At 32.5% G+C, this 14,051-nt stretch overlaps 3 protein-coding genes across 4 annotated transcripts in view; all 3 read right to left on the reverse strand.

Moving 5' to 3' along the window:
- The window catches only part of LOC145328217 (cytochrome c oxidase assembly factor 6 homolog), a 32,991-nt gene extending 25,270 nt beyond the window's left edge, over window positions 1-7,721 (reverse strand). For both annotated transcript variants that reach the window (XR_013882395.1, XM_080171818.1), the window contains exons 1-2: window positions 7,679-7,721; window positions 7,040-7,118 (exon numbers count right to left, since the gene is read on the reverse strand). Coding sequence is in view for 1 of the 2 variants with exons in the window: in XM_080171818.1 (XP_080027944.1) it covers window positions 7,040-7,105 (66 nt within the window). In the remaining variant the exon portion in view is untranslated. The remainder of the gene's footprint in view (window positions 1-7,039; window positions 7,119-7,678) is intronic.
- Window positions 1-14,051, reverse strand: part of Naa20A (N-alpha-acetyltransferase 20 A) — a 146,397-nt gene that overhangs the window by 98,874 nt on the left and 33,472 nt on the right. The gene's annotated exons all lie outside the window — the stretch shown is intronic.
- Window positions 7,735-14,051, reverse strand: part of LOC145328206 (uncharacterized) — a 31,549-nt gene continuing 25,232 nt past the window's right edge. The window contains exons 4-7 of the mRNA XM_080171802.1: window positions 11,177-11,235; window positions 9,969-10,074; window positions 9,338-9,425; window positions 7,735-8,341 (exon numbers count right to left, since the gene is read on the reverse strand). Coding sequence (XP_080027928.1) covers window positions 7,782-8,341; window positions 9,338-9,425; window positions 9,969-10,074; window positions 11,177-11,235 — 813 coding nt within the window. The 3' untranslated portion in view covers window positions 7,735-7,781. The remainder of the gene's footprint in view (window positions 8,342-9,337; window positions 9,426-9,968; window positions 10,075-11,176; window positions 11,236-14,051) is intronic.

Raw genomic sequence — 14,051 nt, forward strand, 5'->3', positions numbered from 1 at the left:
TATTTAAAATTCTTAAAACTCACACATTTACGGCATTTTAGCACAACGTACCTCCCCCTTTATCCTAATAAAAAATGACTATGGTGTTTGTTTGTCTTTCTGTCCCTTAGATATAACTACAAATAGTAAATATTGGTTATTGCTCAATCTCATTAAAGGAAAAATTACTAAGAACAATTTTTCTACAGATGAAATTATGTTATAGAATTTGAGTCCCTATCATTAAAAACTAAGCTATTATTTTAAGATGAATATTATGTTATCAATGCCAAATATACACAATTTGCATTTTAATTTATCAGTTTGCATCCTTTAGTTTTTATAAGATGCTATTTTAAAAGCCTACTTTAAAATATATTAATAGTTATTTCTCACATCGTATTATAAACAGCTTTCCGCGAATATAGAATGTACAATAATAAGTTAAAAACCAGTTTTTTAGCCCCGAGATGCCGAAGGCACGGGCATTAGGTTTCAAGTCAATATGATCAATCTATCATGCCAAAATTTATATTAAACTATCTTAAAAACAAATAAATTAAAAGATTACTTCAGTTTCATTTAAATTATTTTAGGTTGTTAGTCAATTTATTATTCCTAAATTTAGGGATCTTAAGTGATAAGACAATTGCCGATAGATTAATGTACATCCCCAATAATAATGCACAAAATTACACCTTCTGTAGATTACAATTAGTGGTTGAAACGGTTGGACACTCAAATTAATCAACCAACCAATCAAAATTAAAGTCCCCATAATTGTCAACTTTTGGGACTAGTGTAATAAAATACCCAATGTCCCCTCCCCCCCTTCCTAAATTTCTCAATAGTTAGTACTTACTACGACGGACGGACAAAACAAAACACCCAGAAAGTAGAAAAGCCCCGCTATTAAGACAGTACAGTATCATTTAGAATCTATTGAGTAAGTGATAAAGGAAATTGTACCAACAAAAAATAGGCATTTGTTTGAGGCAATGCTGTCACTGTTGATTCGAACTGGACATAACTATATAAGCCTTGTATAAAAATAACAGGATGTAAATCTGTGTGTGGCTTAAGGTCTCGCTAACAACTAGAAAGATATAGTTCTCATTTAAAGTGAAGCTTCTTATAGGTCCAGAATGTTTATAGCTATTTTGGGGGTTGGTACCTACACCCCCCCAACAGAAATCGATCCTAGAAAAAGTTACTCTCACTAAAGATTTTTAATTTTCTTTTTCTCATAAAAATGTAATTTTGACCATGAAAAGACAACCACCAAAGTCTGTAAAAGACGCAGATGCCCAAAAAATGAGATGAAATCTTGGTCTCCTTGTCTACTGCGCTACGGTGAAAAAGCTTCCCGTAAAACAACAAAATATGATAAGAGTATAAAACTTTTAAAGCGGCTATGTAAATATTGTATGTTACTTGGTAAGCAATGGCAATAAATATGACCAACCATTACACTTTAATTAAAACTAGTGGCTACGCCCTTAAGGCCCTCTAGGGGCAATTGAAATAATGAGGGAGTCGACCAGCCTACCATTTTTAATTTTAGTTAGAGGGTTGGTACCCTACCCCATAAATTGTTATAATCATTCCTAAGACCTTTGAGAATCTACAGAGTAAAGAATAACCAAATCGGTTAAACAGACAGACAAATAGGCAGACATCCTGTAACTTTTTAAAAAATCTATTGGTTATAACCTTGGCAACTAGGTAATATTCAATGATTTATGTTTTTTATTTGTTTGATTTTAAATCTTTCCCTAAATAAAATATTTACAGTTTTACATGAACCCCCACACTGCGGCGAAAACTATTACATGGACCAAAGCACACAGCGCAGAAAGCTAATTGCACTAGCTTTGAGACTTGAGGGATGTGGGGGGGGGGGAGCTAGGGTAGGGTAGGATGCAACCATTTGCGACCACGCCCTTTGCCAATGGTTGCCAAGTCAAATTTTTCGCACACTGACTACTTTTTCTATTCCTTTTACAAAACAATGCGTAGGTTTTAATATATAAAAACAATCTAATATTATACCTAGGTATAGATAATTTTAAATACCGACATATATTAAAAAAGTTTTCATAGATTTTATATTCTTAAAAATCCAAAAGACAAAATATTACCTATTACTTACCTAATGATGTTAAAATTAGCGGATTTTTTTCTGATAAAGACAGCGCTGAAACTAACTAACTTTACCCAAAATTGAGATATGCAATCATACCCAGATATATAAAGGATTAAGACAATGGACTTACTATTATACATCCCAAAATGATAATAATAAACAAAATTACCCATCTTTACATTAAAATTATTGGTTGAAAAATTTGGACACCACTAAATTGGAACAAGCTAATCAAAATTAAAAGAATGAAGTTTTCAAGCCAACTAATAATAAAACTTATTATTACAGTCTAATGTCCCCTTCCTCCCTGAATTATTTAGCAAAAATTCTTTAGAGTTTATTCATCCTAAATAACTATAAGCCTATTTAAATATTTGGTAGTAAAGGAGACTATTTAGAATTATTATTTAAGTCACTTTAATTTCAAATGTTTATCCTTTAGCTACGCTAAAGGGAAAGCGTGATAATCTCGGCTACTATTAAAAATGTTTGAGTTTTTTTTTCAGATTAAAATTAATTATAAATTTTTATTCTTGTTTTTAACTAAAACTTTTCCTTAAGTAAATTTAAATGAAAACCATAGTAATAGAATCAAAATAAACATTGATAACTGAGGGGTTATTTAAATTAAAATTAGCATTAAAACAAGATCTACTTTATTATTAATCGTGATCTTATAATTAAAGTTTATTTTTTTAAATCTTTCTATTATATATTAAGATATTTTCGTATGTCCAATGAAAGGATTTAATATTACTTGGAACTTACACTAAATTAGCATTTACTCTGACAAAGTACAAGTTGTAGCTAGCTAAAAAAAGATCCCCAATCCTCCAACTTACACCATCCCCTCCTCTCTCATAGATGGACGAACTAACCAATAAATGATGGCCATGTTAGCAAACTAAATTAAAATACACATAAAATCCACGTATATTCTTAACCATTAATTGAGGCTTTACTTTGACAAAAATAATATTATGTAACAATTAAAGTAAAACCATATATTATACATATTTAACGTACAAATGCATATATTCAGTACTATTCAGTGGTCTGACGATATATAGGGCACCAAATAATGAATTCAGCAATTTAAGTCATTATTAAAGGTTTTGCGATTTTTTAGAATTAGAATCTGCCAATTATTATTAACTAGCGGCTTCACCCATAGCCTATAGGGGCTTTGTTCCAAGAGGTAATTTTATTTGGGGGGGGGGGGGGGGGGTTCAAGGTTGTCCCGCGCCTCAAGAAAATAGCCTATAACCACCACAGGACCAGTAGGTATATTCCCTGAAGAGTAGAATACGATCAGTTCAGTGGTTACCGAGATCTTAAGGGATGGACAGACAGAGAGACGGACGGACAGACATCATTCTACTTTGTATTATAGATATCAGCCTAGCTGCTACTAAACATAAAGTTCCTTGTTTGAATATAGATTATGCAGTCTACTGAAAGTGCAAAAACATGCAAGTTTGCAATTTATTATGGATAGGGATCAACATTTATATAATCGGTTGATGACTGAAAAAGGCAGGGGGGGAGGGGACATTGAGTTGTTAATTACACTGGTCCAAAGAGTTTTATAATAACGTTTTCTTATTCGTTGACTTAACAACGTTAGGGACTTTAAGTGTATTTTCAGTGTTTGGTGCATTAAGTTGAGATTTCAAACGTGTCAACCTTGAGCAAATGTAATCTAATTAAGGGGTAATTTTGCGTATCATCATGTGGATGTACAATAGACTGGCCCAAACAAAACATGAATTTTTAAATCTTTACTATATCAATTTGCGCATACCTTAAAGTTGTTACCGGCTCAAATGTAGACCTTTTAGTGAAAACTAGACCTCTCTACAATGAAAATTGATCTTGAAATTTCAATCTTCAGCTTTTTATCAAAAACTTCATATTTTCATGATTTTAACAAGAAATAATTAAAGAACTGCCAACCTAAAATAATGTAACAAGAGTTCAAATATGAAGCAATTATAAAAAGTAGGCAGAACCGCCATTCCTGCCGAATAATTCCGAAAAACGTCTAAAAACATTGTTTTATTTAAATTGATAATTTGTGTAAGAAATTGAACTAAAATAGTAGCTATTAGTATTATGAGAAGAGAAATGATGAAAAACTCTAAAAAATATACATTTTAAAGACATAAAATAGGAAAAAGTGTTTTTAATAAATTTCATGGCTCAACAGGCATTATCGCCAATAAAGAGACAATTTATTTAAATAAAAAATTAAATGAAGGTAAAAAAATATGTAATATACTTCTTCTCATATTTAACTTTAAAAAAAAGCATACTAATAAAAAAATTAATATTGCAAAAAATAATTTGATTGTTTTTTATTAAACCAGGAATAAAGAGTAAGGCTTATCTTTAATTATTTTTCTTCAATGATTTTGCAGTATGAATTAGCTTTCCCAAATTATTGTAATTGTACATAAATAAATTTTTATACTTTCTTTCTTCATATGTTTATTCCTGGTGATTTTAATATTTTATTTCAATGTTAGTAAACAAACAGACAGAAAATTTGATGTTTTACTTTACATCTGGTGTAAGGCTATATTAATTGGGGAAGAAAGAATGAAAATAAAAATGCATTTGACGAGATAGCGATAGATTTTTTCTTAAAATCAATTATAGGGCTAAAATCTACAAACAATACATAACCTATTTTTACATTGCGCACATTGAAAAGCGATTTAGACCTTCATTTGGGGCACACTAATGTACAATGTACATCAATTTGTTAGTTAGGACTTCAATACAAAGGGCGCATTCTATTAATACTTATTTCTGTCCAATGCAATTGTTGATTGAAAATAATTGAAAGGATTTAAAACTTTCATGACAAGATAAACACAAACAACTAGGTTATAACAAGAATAATATTCAATTTTACTAAAATAAATATCTATTCATTATATAAAAGTAACAGGATGTTTGTCTGCCTTTGTGTACTACAGGATTCTCCTTTATAATGAAGTTTCTTAAAGTCTTAAGTTTCTTTTTTTATTTAAAATTTTTTTTTTGATATATTTTAACATTTTGACTATTTTTGTATAATTCACGGTTGGTTTTTTATTAAATGAATAAGTTAGGGTACAATGTTTGGCACTTTCGATATAAGTAAATGATAATAAAAAACTCATAGAATGCGATAATAACTTCAGAAAAATCGAAGAAAATAGTTTTCATACTTAATTAACGTTTTTAAGTTTTTCTTCAAAAAGTTTAGATAAGATGCCTTTAAACGTCGTCTATGATTTTGTCAGGGATAAAAATGTAACTTTAAAATAAGAATTACAACATATTTTTTCAATTAGTACAAAGTAAAATTTTGAACATTTTATTGATCAGTATATTTTTTAAAATGTGAAGTAGAAACCTGAATATTTTTTCATGAAAATTGTGTTATAATTTGATTGTCTGCTAGATTACAAGAAAAAAGATACTGACAGTACTTGTTGGTTCTTTTAAAAAAATTAGGTAGATTACTTTCAGAACCCCTCTTTTTGCAACTTTATTTCAATAGAACAGAGCCGTAGTCTTAGTGTACTCAATATCTAGACAGCCAACCATTGTTTTAGAATTGTTCAATTTTTTAACTTCTGATAAAAACAGAATTAATGGTATTTTTGTAAATATTATACCTCCAAGAAATGGCTATACTTCCCAATCATATGTTGTGTGATATTTAAGAGGAATTATTTTGATATAATGTCATTAAAATATTCGTTAAAAAAAGTGCTATTCTAGCTTATACTTTACATTTTAATGAGTATGATAATTCAAATAAAAGATAATGAAGATTTATATTATATTTAATTGTTATAATTATAAAGAAAAACCTGGAAACAGTAAAAAACTGACTTTATTTTATTGACGTAGGGAAAATTTTGTCACATATTTGAATAAAAAAACAATATAAAACAAAATAAATTATTTTTAATATAGTCACAAAAAGGCTTAATGAGTTTAGGAAATATTTCATTCACTAATCATGTCATTTAAACTCTATTACACAGAATACAGTGTAAAAAGATGTTCTTGTTTTAATTTTAAGTAATTTCAAATGCATTTTAATACCTTTTAATGATTTATTTTTTGAAACATCTTTTTATAAAATGTTATTGATTTTTGAAGTTATATGTTAAAATGTTTTTAAATTTTGTTAACATTTTGTTTTAAATGTAGAAAATTGGTAATTCTAAACATTCAAAAAATGATTTTATTAAATTTTCATCACTTAAATTGCATGTTTGATGAAATTTTCAACTGATAATTCAAGAAAAATTGTTAAAGTTTTATTATATTTTACTTTGAAATGTTAAAAAAATATAATTATTGTCAAAAATGTGGAAGTTATACTTTCCTCAAAAAAAGACCTAAAACATGCAAATTAACACGTGTAATGAGATTTTTTTTCTTTCAGGTTTAATTTTAAGTAATTATTGATATTTTTTGTAAAAAGGATTTTATATAAAAAGTTTTAAAACTCGAGTTATGTAGTGGTTCTAAAAAAGGTTGCGAATTTATGCAATTTTCTTGCAAAAAAAAATTTCTAGGATTTTAAAAATAGCAAAGGGTGTTATTAGACGTACTTACAGATACAATTGCTAAGTCATTTTGGCCAAACACTAAAATAAAGTTTTTACATCTGAGGGTCCAACCGTGAATTCTTAATGCTTTTTTTTCATTTATTTATGTTGTTGTTTTCTTTTACAGATGCGATTGATAATGAAGATTTTTTTCTTTGAAATATATTTCGTTATGAAGCAGCAGTAGTTACTAATTTATAAATGTTATGGTTGAGATAGATTTATAACTGTTAAAAGTGCTTAAGTTTCTTAAGTTTGTCGAAAAATGGAGTTCATTAGGGAAACTAAAGATTACCTTCGCACCCCAGCAAAGTTTTCTCTCCTCCTTCTTTAAAAATTTCTCTTTCTTTTCTTCGCTCATTTTAGACTCACCCCTAAAAAGTTGAGGGGGTTATACCTGTTTACTTGAATTACCCCCCCCCCCCCTCCCGTAATCGAACATGGTAATGAGCTGTTTAAGCATGTCTTTCTTAGGCTTTAACACCCAACAAAGTGGTAGTACGTACAGTTCTTCATGACTCTTGTTATGACGCGGTTTATACCGAGTTATGATAATTAATTCTACAACAAGGATGACAACATCCAAAAGTAGCAAAGCAGCAAAAAAATAATCATGGAATGTACAAGCGGACATAGTGAGTTATAGGGCAAATGTCCAGCTGTTATTTGAAATAAAAGAAGGAGTATATGCAAAATTATTCATAGAAAATGACAAAACCTTTACAACAAACCTTAAGCATAACCGACAGACAGAGAGACAAAGTAATATATAGAATAGATGCACTATATCATGAGAATCTTCATTAAAATTTTCAGTTGTCTATCTATCTTCGATAAAAAGGTTAGATATGACAGATAAGAAATATCTTATTTGGTAAAAAGAGTATTCTTATATTTGAAGCCATCAATCAATTTTAATTTTTATCATCAATACCTTAATTTTCTTTTTATAGTAGATTATGATATTCAATAAAACATACTATTCTCTGAAAAAAAAATATATTTTGGTACATAAAAAAACAAAAAAATAATGCAATTTAAGATTTCAGAAGCACTTCGGCAATCATCTTTTTCCTGTATTCGACGGAATTTTTCTTGAGACGCGGAACTTTTTTCGGTGCCTTGATTTCTTTCTCCAGGGTAGTTTCCCCCTGGAATGGTTTGGCCTCCTTCTCTGCTTTCTTCTTACTTTTCACGAATTTCGCCATTTTTTCCTTTCTCTCTTGTACTAGGCGGTCGTGCTTACTCGGTGCAGGCTTTTCCCTATATTGTTTGTTCTCATCTCTCCTATTATGCCGAGGTTTCTTTTTCTTTTTTTCTTGGTTATCTGCTCCTTTATTGCCCGCCGTATAGTATTTGTCTAATATATGCTTCTCTGATAACTCTTCTTTCGGTGCCTTCTTTTTGCCTTTCTTTTGGGTTTCGACCTCCTCTTTTTTCATTTTTTTCACGCATCTTTCTATTCGGGCTATTCTGTTGAGGATGGTAACTTTGTCCTTCATTGCCAGGGCAGTATCCACCGACTCTCTGAATGCAAAGTTGACATATCCAAAACCTTTCCCCATTCCAGTTTGGTTGCATCTTATCACCCGAACGCCCTGGCAATTATTTTATTTATCTCATTGTTTATATCGCAGGGTGTATTGTATATATATTCTGCATGGGATCCCCTGCTAAATGGGGGGGGGGGGGGGGGATAAAAATATGTGTATGGGAAAAAATGAAAACATAAAGAGTAATGTAAACATTTTTCTCGTATTCATTCGAATCCGGTGGATAAGAACCGGTTCTCATCCATACGAAAAAACTATGTCTAGCATCGTATTATATCCAGATTTGTACAAATATATAAAAATGTACAATTATAAGATTAAAACTAGTTTTTCGACATCCACGGAAAGCTGTTTATAATACGATGCGAGAAATAACTATTCTCGTATTCATTCGAATCCGGTGGATGAGAACCGGTTCATACGAAAAAACTATGTCTAGCATCGTATTATATCCAGCTTTCTACGAATATAAAAATGTACAATCATAAGATTAACACCAGTAACTGGTTTTAATCTTATGATTGTACATTCTATACCCGCGGAAAGCTGTTTATAACACAATGCGAGAAATAATAATTCTCCTCCTTGGGGGGAAACAACTAGAAATTTCGTTATAGACCACTGACACACATACCCTTTAGGTATCTATAATACAAAGTAGAACGATGTCTGTCTGTCTGTTTATAGCGAAGGATCTCGCTAACCGCTGAACCGATCGGGTTCTCCTTTACAGGGTAGCTTCTCATAGCTCCCAGGAAGGTTTATAACTATTTTCTTGGGGTTGGGACACCCCCAACCTTCCTAAAAAATAAAAATACCCCCCCACCCCATAAAAAAATAATTTCTTTTTAAAACTAAAATTAAAATAGTGGGGTCGACTAACCCCCCCCCCCAATTTAAAAAAAAAAAATTTTTCAATCTAAAATACGAAAAATTGGTTTGATCAAACCTCTTGGGGCAAGCCCCTAGAGGCTAGGGGCAAAGCCGCTAGTCTTTTATTTAGGTGACAAAAATTGAGATTCCAGATAAAAAAATTAATTCCTCAATGTCTCCACATTCTTGAAAAGCTTCGTAGAGATCATTCTCGTGAACATTAGGTGGAAGGTTGCCCAGAAAAATGGAGCGATTCTGTTTACAAACATATACTTCTATGTCTTTAAATTAAAATAAACTTTTAAACTTAAAATGTAAAAATGAAAACTGAGAAAGATTTAGAATAGGTAGGTATAAAATGTCAGAAATTTACATGATTAACCGAGGGCTTTAATTCATAACCAAAGTTTTAAGGGTATAGTCCCTTTTGTGGCAACGCCCCTTAAGGAGCGAATTGTCGTATTTTTGAAATGGCTTTTAATAGGTTATTTTAGGTTTTATTGGGTTAGGTGATTGCCCCGCAGGGTTAGAGTACCCTGCAGGGGCTTGAAATAGGAGAAAAGATACTGTGGAAAATACGAAGATTCGCCCCTTAAGGATCGTTGTCACGAAAGGGACTATACCCGGTTTTTAAACTTTTGGAAGTACTTATATCACCCCAAAATTGGGGTTAATATTTTATGGAAGTTAGTAATATATTTACAAAAATTAGGGACCCCAAAATTGTTTGGGGAGAGTAATCGCCCCTTTACCCTTCCTTCCAAGTTTCTAAAATTTCAGTGCTAATAGTATTTGTTCCTTTTCAACTTCTTTTCTGAGTGCCATATCAACTTTTATAATATGTTCTTCTACACGTGTACCATTCAGCTTCGTAGCTTTCTCCGCCTCTTCCACTGTCGAAAATCTTAACATTACCAAGATTATTAATTAGTATGTCATAAAAATATTTCTGAAAAAAATTAAAATGGCTGGAAAAGTAAAATTTTATACTTAGAGACAAACACACATCATACTACCTACAATTGAGGTCTCATGTGGCACCTTTATTGGTCTATTTAATAGTTTTAAACTTTTAATGATAATTCTTGTAAAACTTATGTATAAAGCGTAGCTACTCCATAATTGTTAACAGAAAGTACGTCTCTCAATATTAAACATTATTATGATACTATTGAACTACCTTTTCACTTGACTTTTGGGATATTATTGATTCCCATGACGAAAAGGCACATTGTTTTTATTGCTATTACTCTAAATTTGTTAATGTTCGTTTTCGTCTGATTTTATGATCTTCGCTTTATGGATATTTTCATCCATGTTTGTTCTTGATGGGGTTAAATGAGCCACGCAGATTTTTAAATCACTTTCAGTTTTCGTACAGACGTACAGAAGGACCGACACTTTAAAAATATTATCAGTACTAAATCTATACAGGGAGTAAGGGAGGGGACAATGGGCAATTAATTCAATTTAAGAGGGTTCGCTGAAAAGCAATGAAAACCAGATTTTTCAAGAAAATTTTACCAAAATTGTAAAGGGATCATGGTAACCTAATTTAGAAGAAAATTAGTTCTAAGAAAATAATCATTTACTTGAAAATTAAATTATCAACACATCACAATGTAGTAAACATTCTGTAATTAATCACTAGAAAAATCTTGTTTAGAACTACCTCAACCCTTCTCATATATTTATAACTGACACGTAAATTCAAGCGGTTCTTAGATTATTTAATGCATAAATATCACAGTAGAGTTTCTATACATGAAATGACATTTTCTTGGGAAAAATTATTTGTTAAAACCAGCCATTAATATTAAATTTTTCTGTCTGCATATTCAAAACTAGCTCAGCTAGTTAGCGGGGCATTGATGTGCACGTACCCAAAGTCAGTCAGAATCTGCTGTATTCGTGCATATTCCCTTTAAGCCAGTACCCAAAGTCTGAGACTCCTAAAAATGAATATTCGATCTATTGTCCCCTCCCTTACTCCCTGAAATCTATACCTGATATATGCATTGATATTCTTTCTATCTGCGTGAAATTTTTTCGCAACAACAGCGACCTGAAAATCGTAAAGGGAGTGGTAGCTTTTGCAGAATTCCGTAAAGGTGTGTGTTTTAAGACTTTAAAATAGGAGTAAAGCACTTAAATTTTTTTTTGGCAGTTGCTCTAATATGGTAGGTACATTATAGAACTGTGGAGAAACGGTGGCAAAACCGCCACTGCCGCCAAAAAACAGTATATATCGCCATTTTTTTTGCTTGTTCTCGCTAAATTACACAAATTTGAATCATTTAAGACATACCTACCTATTATTTTCTAATAAAGATAAACTTTTATTTGTTTTATTTGTTTTATTTTAATTAGTGATGGCAATCCGTCGAATTTTTGGGCTGGATTCGGATTCTTAAAAGAATCTGTCAAAAAAAGTTGCGGATTCCTTGCGGATTCCAGATTCTAGCAGTATTTTAAAAAAAATAAATGAAGCAGGAAAAGCTGTGAAATGAAAATAAATACCTACATTAGTAATTATTAAAGAAATTTATGTAGAAAAAAATTTAAGTGCTACATATGTCCTAAAAATCAATGTGCTTGGTATTCTCTACCGGACTGTGTATTTTTAGATGTCGTGTGACCACTGTACAGCCAATTAGAGGGCTTAGTTGATGATGAGTGGATTACAAGCTCATTACGTGATCATTGGCTGTCCAATCTGAGCTCTTGGATTCAACAGCTCATCACGTGATTGTTGGCTGGACAATGAGAGCTCTGCGTTACCAGCTGATCTCTCAACTTTGTAGTTTATGTGGGAAGAGATGGGGGGTGGGGGAATGGAGGTGTGTTTGGGGGGGGGGGTTGATCTTTGCCTTCAAAAAGAGGGAGTTGAAAGAAATACTCAAGACGCTAATTTTAGCCTACCAATTAAGAATCCTGAATCCGCTATTATAAAAACAGATTCTGGATCTGGATTCCAAAATTGGCCCAAAAATTGGGCAGATTCCGGATCCAGATTGCCAACCAATTATAATATTAAAAACATGTCCCAACTCTACCAAAAACGTGTCGGCGATTTTTGACAGGACCGGGCGTTCGGCCGCCATTATTTCACCAATTTACGTTATTACCCATTAAAGCAACCGCCATGCCAAATTTTACAGTTTTACTCCTGTTTTAAAGTCTTAAAACACACACCTTTATTGAATTCTGCAAAAGTTACCACACCCTTATTGAAATAAAACAAAATTATGTGATGAGTGTCATTTTTACATAGTGATTTATCGTATTTTTAACTCACAACGGTCTAAGGGTGGAAATTTGGCAAAAAAGTCATGGTCAAATTTTCTAATTTTAACTTGATATTATTGATTTACATACCCCAGCTCATGCATAATGGACAAGGAAAAGAAAAAATAACGTTTAGAACTAAGTTTTTTTTTATCTCAAAGTTGGGTCAAATCAATATTTTTTGAAGGTCAAAAATCTACTTTTTATTTTCTACCTAGATATGAAAAATAATTTTTTTTTGCATAAATATCTATTAAAAACTAATTTCGTTCATATTCTTTACAAATATATACACCAAATCAATAAATAAAAACATTTTTATTATATATTTTACCTTATAAGTGTTAATTTTATGCCTTGAAAGTAAATTTATGAAATAATTTTCGTCATTTTTTAATTGAAAAATTTAGCAAAAAAAATTCAGTGTGGCCACAACCAAAAAAATACTGATACTGAAGAAAAAAAAGGAAATACTGAAAATACTGAAACCTAAAATAAGAAAAAATACTGAAAATACTGAAGAAAAAAAAGGAAATACTGAAAATACTGAATCCTAAAATAAGAAAAAATACTGAAATACTGAACAAAAAAATACAAATACTGAATAAGTATTTTTTTCATATGATTCCTCATTTCAAAATTTCCTATATCATACCTTTATAATTTGGGGGATATTTTCAATGTGGTAAGTTGAAGCGTTTCAGCTTACCATCGCGAGTTCGAATCTAATGAGCCCCTAGCCTTAAAGAATTCTACCAATAACAAACTAGCAGTATTTACTACTACAAAGATATATTTAAAACTGAATAAATTTACAATAGGGTGATTACTATATATACAAAAATAGATGATAACAATAAGTTAGGTTTGAAGGGGGTGTGGGGAGACAAGGGCGTAGCCCTGCGGCGGTAGGCATCTGTGGGGTAAGCTGCAGTAAAGGGGAAGGTAACCACCTCCCAGTAGGATAGTTGCCTGGGGGGCGCGGGGTTGTAAGGTGGCCGCGTCCCTCCCCCATTTAGCCAGTCCAATCTGACCGCTGCCTGTGGGGTCTCAGCGGGCAGGGGTGAATGGTGATAATAGGATTAGTGCAGAAGGCTTGACTTGATAAGCCGCTGCGTAGCAACTCTGTATAATGCCCGTCCGTATGCTGCCGTCTTACCACAACCTCCCCTTCAAGGGCTGCGGGACCACCGGGCCGCCAGGCCTTGAACCATGGGGGACGGCAGCTTCTCCCTGGGGCACAGCTCGGTGTAGGACAGCCCTAGCTATACAGGCTCCTCGGGACACTCGTTGCTCGGTCTGGCTGTGGTTGGATATCAGCATTGTCAGCTCCCGGTTGGTTCCCAGCTGAGGGTTGGCGACGGCCAGGCCTCGGCGTTGGAAATTAGGCCTTGTCTGCAGGACTATCTCTGTCTTGGCTGGTAGCTGGACGCGGAGGCCTAGGCTCACTCTAGAGGCTCCCAGGGGAGGGACAACGATGGTAGAAGGCGTGTAGAACTCCATAGGGGCGCCCATCTTGTCCAGGTTACTCGGCCTCTTAGCTCCCACCCGGATGGGGACGGCTGTCATCTGGAGGGGGCACATCGCTTCTGC

The sequence above is a fragment of the Acartia tonsa genome, chromosome 9, assembly GCF_053477335.1.
Source record: "Acartia tonsa isolate MP-2025a chromosome 9, ASM5347733v1, whole genome shotgun sequence".
In the NCBI taxonomy this organism is placed as follows: Eukaryota; Metazoa; Arthropoda; class Copepoda; order Calanoida; family Acartiidae; genus Acartia; species Acartia tonsa.